General features: G+C 41.7%; 1 protein-coding gene across 1 annotated transcript in view; it reads right to left on the reverse strand.

Annotated features, from left to right (window-relative positions):
* Positions 1–7,792: 7,792 nt before the first annotated feature.
* Positions 7,793–26,138, reverse strand: part of LOC132827390 (transcobalamin-2-like) — a 55,885-nt gene continuing 37,539 nt past the window's right edge. The window contains exons 7-10 of the mRNA XM_060844055.1: positions 19,839–20,010; positions 15,438–15,624; positions 12,084–12,205; positions 7,793–9,786 (exon numbers count right to left, since the gene is read on the reverse strand). Of these exons, the coding sequence (XP_060700038.1) occupies positions 9,725–9,786; positions 12,084–12,205; positions 15,438–15,624; positions 19,839–20,010 (543 nt within the window). The 3' untranslated portion in view covers positions 7,793–9,724. The remainder of the gene's footprint in view (positions 9,787–12,083; positions 12,206–15,437; positions 15,625–19,838; positions 20,011–26,138) is intronic.

Genomic DNA, 26,138 nt, shown 5'->3' on the forward strand with positions numbered 1-26,138 from the left:
TGCAACACCCTGGTAAATCTCATCTGAACCCTTTCCAAAGCTTCCACATCCTCCCTATAGTGCGGTGACCAGATCTGAACGCAATACACCAAGTGTAGCTGCACCAGAGATTTGGACAGCTGCAGCATGACCTCATTGTTCCGAAACTCAATCCCTCTACCAATAAAAGCTAACACCCTGTATACCTTCTTAACAAACCTATGAACCTGGGTAGCAACTTTAAAGGCTCTATATACCTGGACACCGAGATCTCTCTGCTCATCTACACTACTAAGAATCTTACCATTAGCCCAGCAATCTGTGTTCCTGTTACTTCTTCCAAAGTGAATCACCTCACACTTTTCTGCATTAAACTCCATTTGCCACCTCTCAGCCCAGCTCTGCAGCTTATATATGTCTCTCTGTAACCCACAACATCCTTTGCCACTATCCACAACTCAACTGACCTTCATGTCATCTGCAAATTTACTAACCCAAGCTTCTATGTCCTCATCCAGGTAATTTATTAAAATGACAAACAGCAGTGGACCCAAATCAGATCCTTATGGTACCTCACTAGTAACTGAACTCCAGGATGAATATTTCCCATCAACCACCAGCCTCTGTCTTCTTTCAGCTAGCCAATTTCTGTTCCAAACCATTAAATCACCTTCAATCCCAAGCCTCTGTATTTTGTACCATGGGAAACCTTATCAAACGCCTTACTGAAATCCATATACATCACATCAACCACTTTACCCTCGTCCACCTGTTTGATCACCTTCTCAAAGAACTCAATAAGGTTTGTGAGGCATGACCTACTCTTCAGAAAACCGTGTCGAGTATCCCTAATCAACTTATTCCTCTCTGGGCGATTATAAATCCTATCTCTTATAATCCTTTCCAACACTTTACTCACAACTGAAGTAAGGCTCACAGGTCTATGATTACCAGGGTTGTCTCTACTCCCCTTGGAACAAGGGAATAACATTTGCTATCCTCCAGTCTTCTGGCACTATTCCTGTCAACAATGATGACATAAAGATCAAAGCCAAAGTTTTGGAAATCTCCTCCCTGGCTTCCCAGAGAATCCTAGGCCCAGGGGACAGAGTATCTGACTGCTGGCAATACCAACATACGGATAACATCCACAGCAAAGGGCACAATATTCAACAGTCTGCTTCATATAAACAATTCAGAGACTGATCCGTAAGACTTGCTTTTCCCTAATTTATACCTTCATAGATTTGTCTCTAATTTCTAATTTGCACATGTCTGTTCTTGCAAGACTATTCCATCTCATCTTTCTTCTCATGGGAGCAGCACAGTGGCTCAGTGGTTAGCACTGTTGCCTCACAGCATCAGGGACCTAGGTTCAATCCCAGCCTCGGGCAACCGTCTATGCAGAGTTTGCACATTCTCCCTCTATTTGCATGGGTTTCCTCTGGATGCTCCAGTTTCCTCCCACAATCCAAAGATGTGCAGGTTAGGTGAATTGGCTATGCTAAATTGCCCATAGTGTTAGGTGCATTAGGCAGGGTTAAATGTAGAGGAATGGGTTTGGGTGGGTTACTCTTCAGAGGGTTGGTGTGGACTTGTTGGGCCAAAGGGCCTGTTTCCAATTCTGTAGGTAATCTAATCTTAGTAATTAATAAACTATCGCTTTGTTAACTCAACCAAGCCTGGTTAAATTGGTTCCTTTTAAAAATTCTTCCAGAATGTGATAGCTACATCCCTGCTATGCAAAAATCACGCTTTACAAATATCATGTAAGGTGTTAGCAATGCGATGGTGCTTTAGCTAACTGATGTATTAAATGTTCATGCTTTTGAAGCAGCGCCTCCTATTTGTCAGTTGTGTCACAGCAAATTTTGTTGATGAAATGCATGTTATTGCAGAATGACCTGTAAGTTCATTTGGTCTGGGACCCTTTCAAATTAAGTCAGGATAAACGAAGAAAAGCTTATGCCCGAAACGTCGATTCTCCTGCTCCGCGGCTGCTACCTGACTGGCTGTGTTTTTCCAGCAGCACACTTTTTGACTCTGATCTCCAGCCTCTGCAGTCCCCAGTTTCTCCTAGTTTCAGGTAGGACCCTTCATTGAGTCCTGACGAAGGGTCCTACTCAAAGTATGGACTCTCTTGCTCCTCTGATGCTGCTTGACCTGCTGTGCTTTTTCCAGCTCCACATATCAATACCATCCAGGACAAAGTGGCCCACTTGATTGGCATCTCATCTGCAACCATCCATTCCCCCCACCACTAATGTTCAGAAGTATCAACAAGATGCACTGTAAAAATTCACTAAGGCTCCTTAGACAGCACCTCCAAATCTGTAATCAATATCATCTCAAAAGACAAAACCTTCAGAAATATGGAGAACACCACCATCAGCAATTTCTCTTTTCAAGCCACTCACCATCCTAAGAATTATATCACCTGTCCTTTAGTGTCACTGGGTCAAAATCCTGGAAGCCCCCTCTCTAACAGCGTTGTGGATGTCCCGGTTACAAATGGACTAAGGCACTTCAAGAAGGCAGCTTCTCACCATCTTTGAGGGCAGCTGGCCAAGCCAACAAAACCCACACACAAGTAAAATTAAAATGGTTTTTAACATAGAGTTAGTTGTTTTGGTGTCGATTCTGTGAAGGCAATGTTTCGAAGAGATCAGATAAATATTTATCAGAGTGAAATCTAGCAGAAAGGCCTGTAATTAGTGAAGCGTCTGGGTTGTGACTGTGTGTAGACATTTTCAAATCTCTCTGGAATTGAAGAGATTTCGACTTTCCGAACTAAAAGCGGCAGCAGACATAGGAAGAAACTGTAAAGCTGTCTTAGGCCAAGGAAGAGAACCGAGAAAAGTCAGTTGAGTAAAAAAAAATTAAAGAGTTGAAATAGGAAAGATATTTCCCTGGGATTGAGTGACTGCAAAAGGATAGGATTGGGAAACTAGTTGAAAATTGCTCATCTGTTTATGAGAAGATCTTTTTCAAGTGTTTCTTTGTTGAAGAAAAGTTTTTTTTAAACACTTGTTAACATTGTTAAAGAACACTTCCAGCAGTGTACATATGGTGAATTACTAACCAGCCCAGTAACCAACCGTGGATTGCAGATTGTCAAATGGGAATTCACAAAAGAGTCGAAAATCTGAAGGATGGAAAGTCTTAGCTCTTGGGAACAAACCAGAACAACATTCAAGTATTAAAGAAAGAAAGGCTCAAAGGAAGAAGCAATATAAAGAAAACAGTATGCTGCCTTTGAAACAAAATTGGGCATCGTAAAACCAACAGCTGGAAGTCAAATGGCAGACTGATTGTAATAGTGGGAATGCCAGAAGAATCCTGAAAAGGAGGCGTCAGGAAAGAAAAATGTGATTAAAACTGTAGCTGTTGTATGAAGGGAATATGGTTTCCTTAGAAACTACTAGGAAGAAAGATGATTTAGAGCTGAAAATGTGTTGCTGGAAAAGCGCAGCAGGTCAGGCAGCATCCAAGGAACGTGAAATTCGACGTTTCGGGCATAAGCCCTTCATCAGGATGATATGTGGTAACAAGAACTATACACTAAACTCTAGCTGTGGCCTAATCAGCCTCTTACATAGTTCCAGGATGAAGGGCTTATGCCCGAAATGTCAAATTTCCTGTTCCTTGGATGCTGCCTGACCTGCTGCGCTTTTCCAGCAACACATTTTCAGCTCTGATCTCCAGCACCTGCAGTCCTCACTTTCTCTTCCAGAAAGATGATTTAGCAGAACAAAGAAAAATCTTCCTTCACTATCAATAAAAAAGTATCTGACCAGTGGAGAGTCTTATTATTTTAAAGTCCTGATAACATGATTGTAAATCACTTCTATACTTTCTCCAGAGGAATTATGTCTTCCTGTAATGTGGTAACAAGAACTATACACTAAACTCTAGCTGTGGCCTAATCAGCCTCTTACATAGTTCCAGTATTGCATTCTAGTATTGTGGTCAGTATCTCACCCAGTGAAGCATTCCAGTATGCCTTCTTCCCAGTTTATCTACTCACCCTGTCACATTCAAGGTCCTGTAGACACGCACTCCAATGTCTCTCGTTTCTTCTAACTCGCTCCATATCCAGTTGCCTTGTTTGCCCTCACCAAATGCATAACCTAATTTCTTCAGATGGAATTGCACTGGCCACCTGCCTATTCAGTCAGCATGGATTTACAAAGGGGAAATCATGCTCGACTAATCTTCTGGAGCTTTTTTGAGGATGTAACTATGAAGATGGACGAGGGAAAGCCAGTGGATGTAGTGTACCTGGACTTTCAAAAAGCCTTTGAGAAGGTCCCACGTAGAAGATTAGAGAGCAAAATTAGGGCTCTATGGTATTGGGAGTAAGGTACTGACTTGGATTGAAAATTGGCTGACTGACAGGAAGCAAAGAGTAGTGATAAACGGCTCCCTTTCGGAATGGCAGGCGGTGACCAGTGGGGTACCACAAGGTTCAGTGCTGGGACCGCAGCTGTTTACAATATACATCAATGGTATAAATGAAGTAATTTTGCAAATTTGCTGATGACACAAAGCTGGGTGGCAGGATGAAATGTGAGGAGGATGTTATGAGAATACAAGGTGACTTGGACAGGCTAGGTAAGTGGATGGGTGCATGGCAGATGTAGTTTAATGTGGATAAATGTGTGGTTATCCACATTGGCGGCAAGAATAGAAAGGTAGATTACTTTCTAAATGGAGTCAAGTTAGCTAAAGGGGAAGTACAACAAGATCTAAATGTTCTTGTAGATCTGTCAACGAAAGCAAGCATGCAGGTACAGCAGGCAGTGAAGAAAGCTAATAGCATGCTGGCCTTCATAACAAGAGGAATTGAGTATAGGAGCAAAGTGGTCCTTCTGCAGTTGTACAGGGCCCTAGTGAGATAGCACCTGGAGTACTGCGTGCAGTTTTGGTCTCCAAATTTGAGGAAAGACATGCTGGCTATTGACGGAGTGCAGCGTAGGTTCACGAGGTCAATTCCCAGAATGGCAGGACTATCATATGTTGAAAGATTGGAGCGACTGGGCTTGTATACATTTGAGTTTAGAAGGATGAGCGGGAATCTGATTGAGACGTATAAAATTATTAATGGATTGGACACTCTGGAGGTAGGAAGCATGTTGCTGCTAATGGGTGAGCCCAGAACCAGAGGACACAGTTTAAGAATAAGGGGTAGGCCATTTAGAACAGAGTTGAGGAGAAACTTCTTCACCCAGAGAGTGGGGGATATATGGAATGCTCTGCCCCAGAAGGCAGCGGAGGCCAAGTGTCTGGATACTTTCAAGAAAGTGATGGATAGAGCTCTTAGAGATAACGGAATCAAGGATTATGGGGATAAGGCAGGAACAGGATGCTGATTGTGGATGATCAGCCATGATCATTATGAATGGTGATTCTGGCTGGAAAGGCCAAATGGCCTACTCCTATTGTATGTTGTCTATTCAACCATATCATTGCTATTGTCCTTGGGTCCACAGCTATACTCTTCATCACCACCTACATGGACATATGTCCCAATTGCAATCCTCACATTTAAATCTAAATCATTAATATTTACCACAAACAGCAAGGGACCCAAAACGTTGATTTCCATTCACAAAAGCACTCATTAATCATCACTCTTTGTTTTCTGTCACTAAGACATGTTTTGGATCCAACTCACCGCAAAACGCGGATTCCGTCAGCCCAAGGTTTGGTGGTTTCAATGGCAGCTTTCTGCAGTGGAGAAAGTAGTTTGTGTCTTTTCTTTGACCTTGGGAACCCATGAGCTATGAACTGAACAAAACTTGACTTTTAATTTTTTTTTCCCCAATACGTGGTCTCTGTTATAATACAGGTGTTGCAGTATGGCGACCTGAACACTTTTCACTGTCTTTTTTGGTAATTTATTGTCACTTTTGTTTTTACAATTCTATTCTAAAATGTTCTCATCCATCGGCCAGGTGGGACCTGGTCAACTGTCTTAATAAAATCCACGTAGACAACATTCCACTATATTCATCCACATCCTGTTGTTACTTTCTCAAAAAGTTCTGTTTAGTAGGACACAATCTTCCCTTAACAAAACCATGCTGAGTATCCCAAAGCAATTTGCACCTTTCAAAGAAACAGTTAGATTAGATTACTTACAGTGTGGAAACAGGCCCTTCGGCCCAAAAAGTCCACACCGACCCGCCGAAGCGCAACCCACCCATACCCCTACATTTACCCCTTACCTAACACTACGGGCAATTTAGCATGGCCAATTCACCTGACCCGCACATCTTTGGACTGTGGGAGGAAACCGGAGCACCCGGAGGAAACCCACGCAGACACGGGGAGAACGTGCAAACTCCACACAGTCAGTCGCAGTTGATCCGGTCTCCTAGTCTTGATTGTAATAGGTTACTCAACACCAAGGCGAGAGTGAGGACTGAGGGTGAAGGGCATTTGCCCAAAACATTGATTCTCCTACTCCTCGGATACTGTGCTTTTCCAGCACCAGACTCTTGGCCCAACACCAAGGTCAGACTGAACAACCTAGAATTATTTGGTCTGTCCAGTACATGTTTTTTTGAATCTAGAACTAATGGGTAGAACTTAAAGTAAGTGACCTCCCACCTAAGCAATCAGGATGGATTTCTTGTCCAAGAGTCATTAGCCTGCAATTCTGTTTCTCAGAGGAAAAAAAAGGATATATTTAAGGCTGAATTTGGACAGAAATTGATTTACAAATAAAAGGTTGTGGATGGGAATGTGGTGTTAAAGCCACAGTCGGATCAGCCATGAGGAGGATTTTAAAAGTCAAGGACCAGTAGCCAATATGGGTCAGAGACCACGTTGGAGCTGGGTCAACAAGAGTTGATGTCATTTGGAGACTGCAGCAGTTTTGCACAATCTGACATTGCCAGAAGTGGTCACAATGAGATACAGATAGCCAGCAATCAGAACTTTGCACGCAAAATGCTGGCATCTGTGAAATGCACCAGAATCCGTTGCTATGGCATTGCTGCAGGTATGCTGCATCCATTTTCTCTTGAAGTTAAACACACCCAGGTAATGGAGCCATTGCATGGCATAAGACACCATGAAGGGTGAATGGACAAGGAGACATGATTAACTAAAACAAACCATAATATTAAAGATGGCTATATGAAAAGGAAGGGGTTGGAGGGATATGGGCCAGGTGCTGGCAGATGGGACGAGATTGGGTTGGGATATCTGGTCGGCATGGACGGGTTGGACTGAAGGGTCTGTTTCCATGCTATACATTTCTATGACTCGGTGACTCTATAGGACAGATTTAGTAGTAGATCTAGGTCTGATAGAGGTGATATTTTTAAAAAGTGAGGTTCTGTAAAATAAGCAAACTGACCAGGTTAGGATCCAAAAGGATTGCTAGTAAAGAAAAGGGTAACTACAACTTCTCTCAAACTGGTAACTACATTGCACAACCAACATTTACTCACTAATTGTAGGTAGGTAACTAACTAATCTATAAACAGATCCACACATACCATCAGGTAAGTCACAATATGAACCTTTTGGGCACCACACATCTAAAGACTTGTTGGAAGGTTGCCATACTGATGGGTTTCACTTTCACAGATGCCCCACTGAACACTTCCAGCATTTATTTTGTTTTGATCTCTGACTTCTTGCATTCATGTCATTTTGGTTTTGTACAGATCCAAAGCACGCTCCACGGACAAAGTGATGACCTGGATGTCAACACAGATGGATGCAGGAACAGGACAACAAATTGACAGCAACAAGCTATAAAGTCAAAACTGCTGCATAAACAGAACAACAAAAAAAACAAGTTGATGAATGCTTATAATTTTGAATTTTAAACAATAATTACAAATTTGACCAACAATTACAAAAACACAATTAGAAATGGTTTGCCATGCCTCAGGGAATGCTGAGGCAAAGAACGTGAGAAAGTTCCAGCTTCCTTATCCACCTGAAAATGTGCAGTCAGCAGAATGTTACTCGTGGTTGTGCCATGTTCCAGATCACTAAGTGAGTCCAAATTAATATGGCAACACATAAGTTTGGTCTTTGTCGAGGTCTGGAAAAATATCTAGGGATATGGAGGCTCCAATTTCCATAACTTGGTAAACGAGGAATCTTTCCCATTCTTATCACTTGCCATTGGCATATTTGGAAGGGAGAACTGCATTTCAACCAGTCTATCTATTTTATGAGGGGAAAGCGAGATCTGCAGACACTGGAGATCAGAGCTGAAAACGTGTTGCTAGAAAAGCGCAGCAGGTCAGGCAGCATCCTAGGAACAGGAGAATCGACGTTTCGGGCATAAGCCCTTCTTCAGGAATAATCAATTTTATGAACACACCTTGTTTGGCAATCAACTCAGGGTAGGATTCAAAGCTAGAACTTCTCACTCATTGGCAATCACTAATGTTAACTAAACAGAAACTTAACAGAAACAAAATCAGTCATGCAGCATTATCAGGACACAACTGGTACCGTTGTAACACCAAAGTGTGATTTTCAGGTCTGTTCATGATATGATTTGAAATTTTGGAGCGTGTCACCAGCTATGGAAAGCAAAACATCTCCGATCCAATCACTGAGCGATGCTAAGTTGAGGTAGCAATAGGGGTGCAATAATTAATTGCAATACCCCTGACCAAAACAACACTTAAATAATAATCAGTTTATATTTCCATGCTTAATCACCAAGCATTGGGAAATTATTTATGGGGTTGGGGGGGTGTGGGGGGAGGAAAGTGTGACAATTTATGGCTTGGAGATAATGATTCCTGTGCATAAATAGGCTCTGGACACAAGGTGTGCAAAGAATGGCCTTCTAGGTGATGTAAAAGCAGGGTGTTTGCATAAAATGAATTAGCATCTTAATTTGTCTTTCTTCTGACTTTTACTCAGACTGACACGTCCTCGTCTTGTCTCAAGAATTCTTAAAATCATTTGTCATAAATAAGTCATCAATTTTCTTAAAATCACAATTGTAAATGTGTCTCTCTAAATTGAGACTATAACATCATAAGCTCTGAATAACTAGATTGCTGCACTCAGGTTTTGGGGATGAGTTCAGTCGAATAATTTTGGATTCACCATTTAAGAGGAAAGTTACTCTGAGGAGGATTAAAGCCAGCTTTGTATTTTGGCTACAAGTTCTCTACTTTTAGCTTTCAGTCGGCACCAATCATGTTTCCTCAGAAAGGTCATGAAGCTTTGTTGTCTTTGGTACTGTTTAAGATGTTGTATAACAACAGTGCACGGTTTCACAGTAGGTCCTCACTTCTAGAAAAGTGGGACACACCATCATTTACTTAAGGTACAGAAAGTCTGGGGGAAAATGGATTCCTCAGGCTGGCTGCCAGCACACTCCTTAATACAGGTACAAAACAGAGGGAGGCTTCATACACACACTTGCTAGCAGAGTCAAAAGAAAGTGGAAATTCTGACATGGGATAGCATAAGGTTCAAGCAGTGGGATGTTTGTCGATAAGGCTGAATAAAGTAGACCCTTTTATCAAAGCACAGTTGTGGCTGGAGATGGACAGTTATCTTCTTGAATCTCAGAGTCATTGCCTGCTTAAAATCGAGGAGGTGCTGTCACACACAGCCTACTGATTATGTTTTATTAGTTTAAAAGTTCTTTGTTGCTCAGGCCTCTGAATTATTTATTAGTCACTAAGCAAGTTGGGTACAGGAACATGAGAGTAGCTGAAGTGGAGGTCAACAGATCAGTCTGCACTTGCTAGAACTTGCTGAGTCGCAGGATGATGCGCTCTCCTTGGTGTGGGTGGTAGTCTTGAATTCCTGCAGACAGATGGTTCAGAACATAGCATGAATAGGGAGAAAACATTTCTATTCAAGAGGCAGTGAGGGACAAAACAATCCAGTAATCAGAACAGTCACAAAAAGAAATTTCCTGTTGATTGTGGGCTTGTTCACGCTTGAAGATGCTGTCAAAAGTACATACTTATTTAGATCCTCAAGCCTCGGTTTTACACAACCACGTTAACTTGCTGGACATCTTAATAGCCTTGTTAAACAGAGATCCTGTCTGCCCTCGCAGATGGCAACAAAGCTCCATGCCAGTAAGAGCATGGGACGCCTCTCTGGTCTCTTGCCTAGTACTTATTCCTCAAAAAACAACAGGTTATTTAGTCAATAGCACATTGCTGCTTGTAAGTTTGCTACGTGCAAATTGGCTGCTGCATTTCCTCGGGTAAAAAATGAGGTCTGCAGATGCTGGAGATCACAGTTGAAAATGTGTTGCTGGTTAAAGCACAGCAGGTTAGGCAGCATCCAAGGAACAGGAAATTCGATGTTTCGGGCATAAGCCCTTCATCAGGAAGGGTCCTAGGATGCTGCCTGACCTGCTGCGCTTTTCTAGCGACACATTTTCGGCTCTGATCTCCAGCGTCTGCAGATCTCGCTTCCTGATGAAGGGCTTATGCCCGAAACGTCGAATTTCCTGTTCCTTGGACGCTGCCTAACCTGCTGTGCTTTAACCAGCAACACATTTTCAACTGCTGCATTTCCTCCTCAGTGGTTGACTATGTTTTAGAAATACTTTATTTGTAAAGTAACTCGTGAAATCCAGGGATCATGAAAAGTGTAATTTAAATAAGATTCTTTCTTGAAAGCAGTGTGCAGCTCTTCAAAGGGATTAAGTACTGCTAGGTACACCTTTGAGCCATTTAAACCAGGATGATTCGGTGATGAATCCAGATCCATGCATATGAGCTCTACCATAACAAGGACAATTAGGGTTAGGCCACTAATTATTAAGCTTGCTAGCAACATTCATATTCCATAAACAAACTTTCTTTGAAAAAGGTGAGAAGGAAGCATAGCAAGAATTATAGAGTTGCTGAGTAGCAGTTCCTGCAGTAATGCATGAAAAGAATGGACTGCAATGCTTCGATCAATAAGCATTCAAGGGCTGCTCATGAAAATATAGGGGTGACTGTCACCCTTTTCATTGTACTGCAGGTCCCTGGTAGGAGTGCAAAATGATGGAACCAGAGACCCAAATCCAGAATTCAGGATAGCGGTGGGCTAAGTTGTTTTCATAAAGTTTACTAACACAATTATGCATGTGAAAACGTATACACGCAATATAAATGTGCACATGCCAGGTTTTCAAAAGTATTGGCACCTGTTCATTTCTGCATGTTTGTGTCATAAATTTAAAACTGAAAATGTACACATACGATTTCCTCCACCACCGATGAAAATGCATACCTCTGCTCATACTCTTAGAAATGAAGGCACAATTGTATTAGAATGATACCAGGCTTATGGGCATTAAAATTGTAAGGACAGATTGCATACATTGGCTTGCATACACTAGTTTATTGTATAGGAAATTACCAGATGTTCTGATTGCCATTTTAGAATATGGTAGAATTAATTTTATTTGACAGACACAGAGACTATTTCCTCCTGTGGAGGGATGAAGAACAAGCAGACATCATCTTCAGTCAAACAAGACCATGCACAAGTGCTTTTTCCATAAAATCCCCAGTGCAGACAGAGCATTCAGCCCATTGGCCCTCTGAACAGCATTCCACCCAGCCCCCCCTAACACTGCATTTGCCATGACTATTCAATTTAACTTGCATATCCTGGACACTATGGGTAATTTAGCATGGCTAATCCACCTAACCTGCACATTTTTGGACTGTGGGAGTAACCGGGGCATCTGGAGGAAACCCATGCAGGCACTGGGACAATGTCTGCATGCAGTTTACAAAGCCACCCAAGGCTGGAATCGAACCAGGGTCCCGAGTGCTGTGAGGCAGCAGGGCTAACCACTGAGTCACCATGCCACCCTAGTGGAATAATAATGGAAATTTGGAATTTTCTTTTCCAAGGAAGTGATACAATCATTGCTAGTTTTAAGCCTGAAACAGGTTTTTATTAAGTACACAAATCAGTGATATGGAGACAAGGTGTGCAATATCTTGCAGATCGTCTATGGTCTAACTGAATGTCAAAGTAAGTACAAAGGGGTCAAATGACAAATTCCTGCCCAAATGTTACCATTACCAGACAAGTTTATCACTGGACTAAACCACACATTACTGCCCCCAATTATGTCTCACCTTGTTTAAGTGGGATATTATTTCCTGTGAGCAGACGCCAATAGTTTCTCTCGTCATCTTGTGCCTTTCGGTTGCATACTGAAGTCAAGAAAGGTCCCCACAGAGTCGGTCTGGTCTCAAAGCTAGAGGATGCATAGGAAGGAAAAAAAAAATCTTTTTTCTCACTGAAATCTAGGTATGAAGCACCATCAACTGAAAGATCCACTTCTGAAAGAGCAAAAACCCAAATACCATCTGCCCATATGGCAGAGGTATAAATTAGGAGAGGAATTTAATACTTGAGCAGGCTACAGACACTCATCTGTGCAATTGTGAAGAATGCACACTTGGGTGATGTAGTAGAGGGTTTCCCCTCCTCCTGGAGGAGGATCTAGCAAGTTTTCCTTAAAGAACTGAGAGGGGATTGCATGGTTAGAGATATCATCAACTGGGTGAGATGATAAAATAAGGCCAGGATTTCAAATCTCTAAAATAGACATTTAACCAATTTTTTTTAAAACTTCTTTTACAACAACACAATTGAATGTACCCATTAGTTGTCTTGAAGTCTCTTTTGGTTTAATTATCTTCTAATTCTGCTTCAATGTTTTAAACTGTTCAACAGAGCACCAAGCAAGAAATAACTGGAGCTTGTCAAAAAAACACAATGTCATAATCATGATAAACTTTAATCTCCATGTACACAGACTGCAGAAATCACATTGGGAAATGTAGAATTTATAAAATTTGTCAACAGTTTCTTGAAGCAATACATTTTGGAACCATAAGACCATTAGATATAGGAGTAGAATTAGGCCCTTCACAATAAGGCACTCAATGGCTTGGTCTCCACTAGGAGGACAGACTAGGACCTGAGGGATAGCCTCAGAACGAAGGGGTAACCCTTCAGAACGGAGAAGAATTTCTTCAGCCACCGCGTGGTTAGTCTGTGGAGAAGTGTTTTTAAGACAGATAGATTCTTGATTGGTAAGGGGATCAAGGGTTATGGGCAGAAGCCAGGAGAATGGGTTTGACAAACATATCAATAGACAATAGGTGCAGGAGTAGGCCATTCAGCCCTTCGAGCCTGCACTGCCATTCAATATGATCATGGCTGATCTTTCCTAATCAGTATCCACTCCCTGCCTTATCTCCATATCCCTTGATTCCACTATCTTGGAGAGCTCTATCCAACTCTTTCTTAAATGAATCCAGAGACTGGGCCTCCGTTGTCCTCTGGGGCAAAGCATTCCACACAGCCACCACTCTCTGGGTGAAGAAGTTTCTCCTCATCTCTGTCCTAAATGGTCTGCCCCGTATATCAACCATGATCAAATGGCAGAGTAGACTTAATGGGCTGAATGGCCTAATTCTGCTCCTCTCTCTTATGGTGAAATGCCACAACCTTATTGAAGAAAAGGCAAAGAGATAAAACCAGCAACAACCGAAAATTAGCTCACTCACAAATGCTGGGAAAATGCTGAAACAATGCACTTAGGAAATGGTAGTAAATAGGAAAGTTCATGTGGTTTCACAAAAAAGAAATGATGCATGATAAATTCAAGGAAGTTGTTTGAGAATATTACTAGCTGGGAAGATAAAGGCAGCCAATACATGTAGATGACTTGGATGTCTGGAAGACTTTAATCAGGGCCAAGACTAATGTGCTGAAGGGTCATGAAGGAATAACACATTAGCATGTTAGAGGATTGGTTAACAGGCAGGAAGAAGAGAATAGTGATGAACAGGGTAATGAGTGACATGCCACAAGAATCAATGATGTGGCCTCAGTTATGTACAATTTACGTTAATATCTTGATGAAGAGACTCAGATTAGCATATCCAAATCTTTAATGGATTGGAATTATAGTTTTACAAGTCTTCGATTGACCTAAGAAAGTCCTTTACACATGAAAATGGTGGATAACAGTGAAGATATAATTGGATCAAGAGAGGAAAGCAGTAAGTGCTCGCAGTAAGATCGGGTCTCAAATGAAGACAGCAATGTGTGGAGTTCTTCCTATTCTAGATATTACATTTCAATTCATAATTGTATCGCACTGCAAAATGATTATATATGTGGACAACATCATGCTAGATATATCGTGATACTCTCAATTAGTAACTAAGATCTCGCACAGTACCAACTTGGACCCAGGTCGAGCAGTAGCAATAAAGCTAAAAATGCACAAAGGGACTCCATGGAAGTCAAAATAGCAGATGTACATTAACATGGTTAAGAGCATCTTGCTCGTGTGTTTAGTTGTTTCAAGGACAGTGATGTCATCTGCCATACAGACATATCTGGGGAGATTCATTATGGTAGGATCGATAGGTTATTGGAATGGCATGTGGCACTAATTGCAAGGAATATGAAATATAAAAGAGTAGGAAAAAAGATTGCAGTTATAGAGGGCCTTGGTCAGACCACATCTAGAGTGATGTGTGCAACTCAAGTCTCCTCATTTGTAAATACAGACAACTGGATTAGTTTAGAGATGCACTTGCCTCACTGCTAGGGGGAGTGGCTTCAGTTGAAGGAAGGTTAAACCCATTGAGTTTAGATGATTCTAAAATGATCTTATTTAAATCATTTAACATACTGAGATGACTCAAGAGAGTGGATTTTGAGAAGATGTTTCCCTTGTTAGAGAGATCAGAACTAGGGGACAGTTTAATAATGAGAGGGCTTGCTTTTAAGACAGAATGCAGAGAAATCTTTTGCCTGTGGAATTTAATTCCTCAGAAAATAGTGGGGGCTAAGTTTTTGAACTTATTCAGGGAGAATGAGGTAGATTTTGACAGAAGAGAGAGTCAAAGGTTATGGGAGTAGTTAAGGTGAAGGTGAAGGTGAAGTGGAGTTGAGATAACACTATCACATCATACAATGAGAGTAGACTTGAAGGGTCAAATAGCACACACTTCTGCTCCTAACAATACCAATTGAAAATTCAGGAGAAACATTTTAATCTAGAGATGATTTGGAGATGCCGGTGTTGGACTGGGGTGTACAAAGTTAAAAATCACACAAAACCAGGTTATAGTCCAACAGGTTTATTTGGAAGCACTAACTTTCAAAGCGCTAATCCTTTAGCAGGTGGTTGTGGACTACAACCTGGTGTTGTGTGATTTTTAACTTAACCTAGAGAGTGGAACTTGCTCACCCAGGAAGTACTGAGGCAATTAATATTGATTTACTGAAAAAGAGGAAATTAAAAATGTACAAAGAAAAGTATAGGAGTTATCGAAGGAGTCAGGTGAGGTAGAACATGATCAAGCTAATCAGAATCATGAACTTGTTTTGACAAATATCCGAGCACCATGCTGCAAATATCATGCAGGAAAATGAAGATATATTAAAAGTGATGATCTTACTTGAATTTTGCATCATTACTTCTTGCTTCATTCAAGACAGCTTGGAGAGACATCTTCGGAAATAGTGGCACCTTGGCTGTACAAATAACGACGCCATTCATGTCATTCACAGATAAATGAACAAACCCTTTCTGTTTGTTCAAGTTAGGTTCAGTCCTGTGATCTGATCGCATCCACGTCAGGTCATCTGGTCGATAACAGAAGTAGTGTAATTCAGCAAAAAATTGAAAGAACTGTAGATACTATAGATAGGAAACAAAAATAGAAGTTGCTGGAAAAGCTAGGTAGGTCTGGCAGCATCTGCGAAGAGAAATCAGTTGTTAACTCTGAATACTCTGCACAGATGCTGCCAGACACGTTAAGCTTTCCAGCAACATCTGATTTTGTTGAAGAGTTATTCAGGTTGTATTGTGGAAATGTTAGCACAGAAACCACTTTGTGTAATAATCACACTTTAAAAATTTAAATGCTGCAGTTTCATACAGTGTGTTTTTCAGGTCGCACCGTGAACGTCAGACTGATGCATAGTTAGTTCAATACAAACTGTAATGTACTAATGACTAATGTAGCACATCTGGATACATTTGACTTCATAAGGCTTCATGCAAATGTATGGTTCCTAACTCAGATTGGAATAATGCACTATTCCTCTTCTTTAAAACAAATATATAAATAAATAATAACTCTCATCATTAACTGCTTAAAGAAAATTGGCTTTATAGATTGCTTTCACATTGAAAGAGAAGGGGAGACAAATTATCAAAAGTAGAAGAGACAACAAGAGGATAACAACCAAACCCAAAAGACGTAAGGAATGTTTGGGGAAGAAAAACGGTGTTTTGCCTGTGCATTTTCAGCAAAGGTTATCATTGTGTCCCGACGATGCGCGTGTGTTTTGGGGAGGGGACCTGGAGGTAGAAAATTAAAACTGGTGACAGGATTTGAGTTGGATGAACCATCTGAGGTATTCTGTCATATAAACCAGCTTAGAAGTTTTGTATTGGGTGCGAAGAGGATTTTCTTTTAATAAACCAGTTTGTTCTTGAACCAAACCCAGTTCCTGTGCAATTCTGTTTTCCATAAAACTATTAAGTCCAAACCCATTTGTAAGTCAACTGGGAACTGATTGCAATAGTTCTTTTTTTCCCTGTATTGTGCGTGTGAGACTGTGTGTGAGAGAGAGAATGAGAGTCTGTGAAGTCGTTGAGATCATTCAGAATTAAGTATGAATAAATAACATTCCTGGTTCCTAAACCCAAGGAAGTTGGCTGCAGAGATTTATTTAAAATTGACTTCATCAACACAGATTTGAGGAATTAATTTATTCAGTCGTTGGAGATGGGTCTTGTTGGATGGGCCAACCTTCATTGCCAGAAGTTGGTGGTGAGCTGCCTTCATGAACTGCTGCAGTCCACATGCTGTAAGTTGACCTTAGGGACAGAATTCCATGATTTTGATTCAGTGACAATGAAGGAAGAGCAACATATTTCCAAGTCAGGGTGGTGAGTGGCTTGCAGGGGAATTTACAGGTGGTGAAATCCATGTATCTGCTGCCCATGTCCTTCTTAATGGAAGCATTTGTGGGTCTGGAAGGTGCTGTCTAAGATCTCTGGTGAATTTTGGCAGGTCATCTTGCAGACAACACATACTGCTGCTATTGAGCATCGATGTTGGTGGAACAGATGTTTGTGGATGTGGTGCTAATCGGACCTGGATGGTGTCAAGCTTCTGATTGTTGTTAGTGCTGCACCCATCCGGCAAAGCTTATAATGCTTCCCATTTAAAATTAAACCACTCTATCCAGACAAAAGGAAAAGGAGAATAATAGAACTGAACTAGCTCTGCAGTTTGATGCACATGCAGGTTTCCTCCAGTCTGTGAGCCAAAGTTGTCATCTACAGCTCTTACACACTTGTGTATCCGGGATGTGCTTCTTTGCTCTTGCTTCACTACATCAACCTGCTGTCTCTCCTTTGACTTAACTGAAAGCATGCCATTGGAGTAAATTGGCACCTTCAACTCTTCGAGGGGAACCAACCAACCCAACTACCCCATGGCTCAACACTTCAACTCCCCCTCCCACTCCACCAAGGGCATACAGGTTCTTGGACTCCTCCATCGCCAGACCATAACAACACGACTGCTGGAGGAAGAGCGCCTCCTCTTCTGCCTAGGAACCCTCCAACCACAAGGGATGAACTCAGATTTCTCTAATTTCCTCATTTCCCCTCCCTTGTCTCAATCCCAACCCTCAAACTCAGCACCGCCTTCCTAACCTGCAATCTTCTTCCTGACCTCTCCGCCCCCACCCCCACTCCAGCCTATTACCCTCACCTTGACCTCCTTCCACCTATCGCATCTCCAACGCCCCTCCCCCCTACCTTTTATCTTAGCCTGCTGGACACACTTTCCTCATTCCTGAAGAAGGGCTTATGCCCGAAACGTCGATTCTCCTGTTCCTTGGATGCTGCCTGACCTACTGCGCTTTTCCAGCAACACATTTTCAGCACCTTCAACTCTTGCCTTGTGACTTTATATATGCTGGCAGCTTTAACAGTCTGCGATTTTGGAAGTCTGTGCTTTCCAATCAAAGAATTCTGCTCTGCATTCTGGAGTTCCAAATCAGCTAACGTGGTAGCAGCTTCTCACCTGTTTCGCTGCATTTGCACTTGCTGGCTTAATTTCTCAATCTCATGAAGCAATTATCAACAGGCTCACCCAATTCCTGCCTCAGGCTTGGGAGTTTTCACTCAGTGGATCAGATGGCTTGATCTTCGACTGCAGCTACATTGTTGAGTTTCTCAACATTTTGTCTAAGTTATTGCTGTCATCCTCATTGATATCTCTGTTATGATTAGATTACTACAGTGTGGAAACAGGCCCTTCAGCCCAACAAATCCACACCAAGCCGCAACACACCCAGACCCATTCCCCTACATTTACCCCTTCAGGCAATCTAGCATGGCCAATTCACCTAACCTGCACATTTTTTTTGGACTGTGGGAGGAAACCGGAGCACCCAGAAGAAACCCACGCAGACACGGGGAGAACATGCAAACTCCACACAGTCAGTCGCCTGAGGCGGGAACTGAACCCGGGTCTCTGGCGCTGTGAGGCAGCAGTGCTAACCACTGTGCCGCCCCATTATTAAACAGATGTAATACTTTCTCTCCCAACCTCAATAGACGTAGCTGACTCTTTCCTTTCACGGATACTCTTTATAAATGTCAATCGGTACTGTGTTCAAACTTTAGATTTCATCTGCCTCTCAATTTATTCTGAGATAGAGCTTACATTCATTGCTGAGGCAATGGCTATTTCACATTTGTACTATTTTTTTCCCCTTTCTGATCTTAAGTCAGTTTGATTTTTAAATCTAATAGAGTATTTATTTTACTTAATAGTTTACCAACAGACATCTATTGCCTCCATATTAATGTCTTGTGGTTTCTGAAAATTTTGAAAAAGATCAAACCTTTAAACTCAAATATTTGATGGGATTTCAATTCTCTGATCATACAGTGGACAGATACATTGTTAGTTTAAAACACAGACTGTAGAGCAGCACTCAGCGATGTGGTCATAGAGTCAGAGATGTACAGCACGGAAACAGACCCTTCGGTCCAACCCATCGGAACAATCTACTCCAACTTGCCAGCATCCAGCCCATATCCCTCCAAACCCTTCCTATTCATGTACCCATCCAGATGCCTCTAAATGTTGCAATTGTACCAGCTTCCACCACCACCAGCTCATTCCATACCACCCACTGTGTGAAAATGCGGTCCTTTAGGTTTCTTTCATATGATTAGATTACTTACAGTGTGGAAACAGGCCCTTTGGTCCAACAAGTCCACACCGACCCGCCGAAGCGCGACCCACCCTACACTTACCCCTTCACCTAACACTACGGGCAATTTAGCATGGCCAATTTACCTCACCTTGGACTGTGGGAGGAAATCCGAGCACCCGGAGCACACCCACGCAGAAACGGGGAGAATGTGCAAACTTCACACAGTCAGTCGCCTGAGGCGGGAACTGAACCCGGGTCTCAGGCGCTGTGAGGCAGCAGCGCTAACCACTGTGCCACCGTGCCACCCACAACCTCTCACCCTAAACCTATGCCCTCTAGTTCTCTACTTTGGATACTCATATAAACATGTGCAGGAACATATACCCTCTAAATCATACTGGATCAATAATAGAAATGATGGGGCAAACCCTATTATTTTGTGGCAATGGAGGGTGAGAATCACTTATCAAGCTCCCTCATCCCACCCATAGGTCCATACACAGTAATGGCAGCATACTGCCCTTTACCTCCAGCTCATTGACAGGTCACCTTAGTGATTCACCTTTCTTTCTTACCAGTTTAGTAAGAGCTTATCTTACTTTGCTTACCATTCTCATTGCTGCAGTTAACTTGGCCAATATCCAGGTAGGTTTTGTGATACAGGACGGGTAACAGTTGAGACAGTGCCATTGGATTCCGGAACATTCCCCGTTGGGCCTCAATCAGGAGTCTCGTTTTTCCTTTTAACCACCTTTCTTCATCTCCTCCAGCTAACAAAGCCTAAAGTAACGCATCATAATTGGTGATAACATGAATAGTATGATTCACAAGAGAGAATATACATTAGGTATCAGCTGTTCCTTACAGGGGATAGTGGGGTGTAATGCTTGCTGAGGAGATCAGCAGGGTAGAGAGAGCATAGATTGATAACCAAGTGAAATAAAGAACACAAACTGCTTTATAATTTCTGGCCCTTCTAGAACTTTCACTTCATTATTCAGAATTTCTTGTACAAACCACAGGTACTAAGGTTTGACATTATGCACAGAATATTGGGTATTGTAGTGCTGAACAGAATATTAACAAAACTAACTTGTTACTGTGAATTACATGAGTCAATTCATAATTAAGATTACCAATTCTGGAATCTTCAGGAGCTACAATTTATCTCCGTGTACTTTAATAATGGGAAAGAAAATTATAGGGACAGTTTAAGAAAAAAATTTCAGAAACATTTTCTTTGATCATCTTGGTTGTTACAAAAGTATCTAAAATTAAAAGCAGTTTAACTTGACTGCCAGAAATCATGCAGCAACATATTTATACTTCTATTCACTATTCAATCTGTTTAGGAAGTCAAGATACCACAAGAATGGAGACGACCGGGGTCTGGCAACAAAGGTGTTTGTGGATCACGCGAAGATATGTCCAGGCATATGCCTAGCCCTACTAACAGAACAAATACTATTCTAATCAGATGATGTGAAGTAGACTACAATCAACTTATTACTTTTGCCGAAGAGAACAACATTCAATGGGCATAAAACATTTAACCTACACATTTTAAGTTTATCAAAACAATAAAATACACTATACTGACAATTCTAACAACACCAAGATCATTATTCAAAATTTATTGTACCTCACATAACCTTAAACTGTTTATTTCCACATAGATGGAATGACAAGAACGGAATCCAGGGTGTTGAACACATTTGCCTTCACATGAAACAGGTCAGGCAACATCTCCAACTGAAACACACTAATTCTGGGCCACAAGGAATGTTGTAGTTTAATATAAAGATGGGATGATGGATGGCCCACTTCACTGAGTTCATGGAACCACACAGCATAGAAAAAAGCTTTTCCAACCATCATATCTACACCAAGTCTTTCAAGCAGTTATTCATCAAGTTCCATTCCTTAGTCTTTCCCCACAGCCTTGCAAGTCTCTCCTTTTCAAATACATATCAATGCATTTTAAAGTTACTATTAAGATTGCTTTTCTACTACCCTTTCATGCTGTGCACATCTGATCACAACAATAACTGTATTAAAAGTAGTTCTGTCCTGGACTGCTCACCAATAATCTTAAATCTCTGTGCCCTCTAGTTGTTGACCCTCCTGTCACCTGAAATAGCTTCTTCTTTCACTATTCTATCAAATTATTTCAAATGGTTGAAACACATGCCCACTCCTTACCAAACTAAACATCCTTTTCAAACTGATTATTTGTGAAACGAGCAGTAGTCGGATTCAACCATCCTTTGTCAGTCAATATTACAAACAACAAGTTTTCAATCAAAAAGCCATATTTACAAAGGGAGAATTTTCTGCCTCGATGAAATGACAGCTGGAAAGCTTGGGATCTCAGTGAGCCAGATGCTGAGTACATAGCACATCTGGGATTTGGAATATTTAATTACAGAATAAATCTTGATAAGATTTATAAGAAAATCCTTACTTCACTGCACAAGCGTTGGGATATGTATAGAACAGAAACTGATTTGCAGTGTTCACTCACATGTCATTGTGACTTCAAACAAAGAGTGCTAAGATACTTGTTTAGATCTGTCAGATTCAACAGGTGAAATGTTAAACCTATCCTATCCATCACAACAAGCAAGATCATGTGTGAATTAGTACTTTACTTCATTCCAACGGTCCACTGCATTCCCTCCTGCTTCCCATCCCCAAATTACAATACACATTGGGGTTCAGGGTACCCTATTCATTTATTAACAGTAGGAAGAGAGTGTTTCTAGGGATTTCCTCATTCTAATGGACAGTAGCCATTTGATTACAGTATCACTGGTAGACTCCTAGATAGTGAGAGCTGAAAATGTCAATGATCAAGTAGCCAGCTTTCGGTCAAGCGACGGAACAAAAGGCAAATTAACATTTGGGAAAACCAGTTGACATGAGGAAGCAAGAATGACTTGGTTAAGATAGAGCTAGCCATAATCAGCAGAAGTCCTGACCAACGACACAAGATATTTTGTCCACTAAAGAAGCAACACCAAATTAAACTAAATAAATAGTGCGAAGATTTGTATTGGTTCAGTGTGCATTTCAGAATACCAGAGCAGAACAAGAGTTATACAGGAAATAATGATACTACTTCATGTGAGAGGTTCAGTTAACAAGAGGTCCTAGTAAAATGGCTTTAGATCTTACTGCAAGTGATGCTAGGTATTGGCCAGGTGACATAAACTAATCATATGGGTCACAATGGAGAAACTAGTGACAGAATCTGAGGCTCAAAATCTGTTAAAACATGTAAGCAGTGGCATATCACCAGGTGATGCGAGTCCATTCGACGTCTCAAGGAGTTTGCTGGTCACAAAGAAAATGTGTTGAAAAGCAGCTAGGCTTTAAAATACAGGATTGCCATTAACTAACACATTACTATTTATGTAGCATCTTTAATGTAGGTAACACTTAGATTACTTACAGTGTGGAAACAGGCCCTTCGGCCCAACAAGTCCACACCGACCCGCCGAAGCACAACCCACCCAAACCCCTACATTTACCCCTTTACCTAACACTACGGGCAATTTACCTGACTTGCACATCTTTGGACTGTGGGAGGAAACCGGAGCACCCGGAGGAAACCCACGCAGACACAGGGAGAATGTGCAAACTCCACATAGTCAGTCGCCTGAGTCGGGAATTGAACCCGGGTGTCTGGCACTTGTGAGGCAGCAGTGCTAACCACTGTGCCACCGTGCTGCCCCAAGCGTTTTATGGAAACCGTGTAAAGCAAAATATGATACTATGCTAAGGAGATATTAAGGTAAGTGACCAAAAGCTTGATCAAAGAGATAGGTTTAAAACAAGATCTTAAAAGGTGGAGGGGGGGGGGGGAAGCAATAAAAAAGGTAGCAGTGAGGCAGAATATGAAAAAAAGTTCAGAGCTTGGAGAGTTGACAATTGAAGGAATAGCTACCGATGGTGGAGCAATTAAAGTTAGAGAAATAAAACAAAGCACTGCAGATATAATAAAATACCGCAGATGCCAGAAATCTGAAATAAACAAACAGATGGTACTGGAGAAACTCAGCAAGTTTGGCAACATTTGTGTTGAGAAAACCGAGTTGATGTTTCAAGTCCAGTGATAGTAGCTGTGATAGTCTCCAGTTGCCTGTCACTTCAAGAAACCTGTGTGTGCCCTGACAACACTTCTGTCTCAGGCCTGCTGCAGTGCTCCAGTGGTTCTCAATGCAAGCTGAAGGAACACCATCTTATCTTCCAGCTGGGGACATTACATCTTCAGGACTCATTATTGAGTTTAACAATTTTAGAGCATGAACACCTCCTTCCATCTCTATTAGCCACTACCGTGCCCCAGATCAGGTGATGAAATGGGTTGTTTTCAGTATAGCCAACCATTTCAACTATTCATTGGTCACATTATCACCTATCCCAGCTATCATTTCTGAAGAAAAGGTAGACTTGAAACGTTAATATTGTTTTCTTTTCACAGATGCTGCTGCGAGACCTGCTGAGTTTCTCCAGAAATTTCTGAATGAAACCAGCATAGACATTCTAGAACATTAAAGGGATAAGGAGAGACTACAGAAGGACGCAAATTCTGAAACTAATCATTACTTAACTGAGAGCCAATGTAGGTCAGTGACAAATTTAGCTTTGTGGTTAGAATAGGGAATAACTACCACATGGAATATAAATAGGGTGGAGCTAGATAAGGTAAAATGTCCCAGGTGGTTAGGGAACCAAAGGTTTAGTCAAAGAGGGGAGTGACTCAGGAAAATAGAATTGTAGAGTCTGGTACCCAGTTGAAAGCCAGCAACAGTTGGAGAATGATAAGGGTTGAACAACACTCTCAGTTTTCAGAAATGAGATAATGAGAATCCAGAGAAAGTACATTCCTGTCAGGGTGAAAGGAAAGGCTGGTAGATATAGGGAATGCTGGATGACTAAAGAAGTTGAGGTTTTGGTTAAGAAAAAGAAGGAAGCATATGTCAGGTATCGTCACGATAGATCAAGTGAATCATTAGAAGAGTATAAAGGCAGGAATATACTTAAGAGAGAAATCAGGATGGCAAAAAGGGGACATGAGATAGCTTTGGCAAAGAGAGTGGAGAAGAATCCAAGGGGATTTTACAAATACACATTAAGGACAAAAGGGTAACTAGAGAGAGAATAGGGCCCCTCAAAGATCAGCAAGGTGGCCTGTGCGTGGAGCCATAAGAGATGGGGAGATACTAAACAAGTATCTTGCATCAGTATTTACTGTGGGAAAGGACACGGAAGATATAGAATGTAGGGAAATAAATGATGACACCTTGAAAATTGTCCATATTACAGAGGAGGAAGTGCTGGATGTCTTGAAACGCATAAAAGTGGATAAATCCCCAGGACCTGATCAGGTGTACCCGAGAACTCTGTGGGAAGCTAGGGAAGTGATTGCTGGGCCTCTTAGTGAGATATTTGTATCATCGATAGTCACAGGTCAGGTGCCAGAAGACTGGAGGCTGGCTAACGTGGTGCCAATGTTTAAGAAGGGTGGTAAGGACAAGCCAGGGAACTATAGACCATTGAGCCTGATGTCGGTGGTGGGCAAGTTGTTGGAGGGAATTTTGAGGGACAGGATGTATATATATTTGGAAAAGCAAGGAACGATTAGGGATAGTCAACATGGCTTTGTGTGGGGGAAGAGATGTCTCACAAACTTGATCGAGTTTTTTGAAGTAACAAAGAGGATTAATGAGGCAGAGCGGTGGATGTGATTAATATAGATTTCATAAGGCATTTGACAAGGTTCCCCATGAGAGACTGGTTAGCAAGGTTAAATCTCATGGAATACAGGGAGGACTAGCCATTTGGATACTGAACTGGCTCAAAGGTAGAAGACAGAGGGTGGTGGTGGAGAGTTGTTTTCAGATTGGAGGCCTGTGACCAATGGAGTGCCACAATTCTTTTCATCATTTAGATAAATGATTTGGATGTGAGCATAAGAGATATAGTTAGTAAGTTTGCTGATGACACCAAAGTTGGTGCCATGGACAGTGAAGAATTATAACAGGATCTTGACCAGATGGGCCAATGGGCTGAGACGTGGCAGATAGAGTTTAATTCAGACAAATGTAAGATTTGCTTTTTTGGGAAAGCAAATCTTAGCAGGATTTATACACTTAATGGGAAGGTCCTAGGGAGTGTTGCTGAACAAAGAGACCTTGGAGTGCGGTTCATAGCTCCTTGAAAGTGGAGTCACAGGTTGATAGGATAGTGAAGGTGTTTGATTTGATTTCCTTTATTGGTCAGAGTATTGAGTACAGGAGTTGGGAGGTCATGTTGCGGCTGTACACAACATTGGTTAGACCACTGTTGGAATATTGCATGCAATTCTGGTCTCCTTCCTATCGGAAAGATGTTGTGAAACTTGAAAGGGTTCAGAAAAGATTTACAAGGATGTTGCCAGGGTTAGAGGATTTGAACTATAGGGAGAAGCTGAACAAGCAGGGGCTGTTTTCCCTGGAGCGCCTGAGGCAGAGGCTTATAGAGGTTTACAAAATCATGATCGGTATGGATAGGATAAACAGACAAAGAATTTTCCATGGAGTACGAGAGTCCAAAACTAGAGGGCATAGGTTTAGGGTGAGAGGAGAAAGATTTGAGAGAGACTCAAGGGGCAACTTGCGTACGTACACGGTGGTATGTGCATGGGACGAGCTGCCAGAGGAAGTGGTGAAGGCTGGTACAATTGCAGCATTTAAGAGGCATTTGGATGGGTATACGAAGAGGAAGGGTTTGGAGGGATATGGGCTGGGTACTGGCAGGTGGTACTACAGTAGGTTGGGATATCCGGTCAGCATGGGCGAGTTGGACCAAAGGATCTGTTTCCGTGCTGTACATCTCTATGACTCTGTGCCTCTAAATCCACA

The sequence above is a fragment of the Hemiscyllium ocellatum genome, chromosome 24 (genome assembly GCF_020745735.1).
Source record: "Hemiscyllium ocellatum isolate sHemOce1 chromosome 24, sHemOce1.pat.X.cur, whole genome shotgun sequence".
Classification (NCBI taxonomy): domain Eukaryota; kingdom Metazoa; phylum Chordata; class Chondrichthyes; order Orectolobiformes; family Hemiscylliidae; genus Hemiscyllium; species Hemiscyllium ocellatum.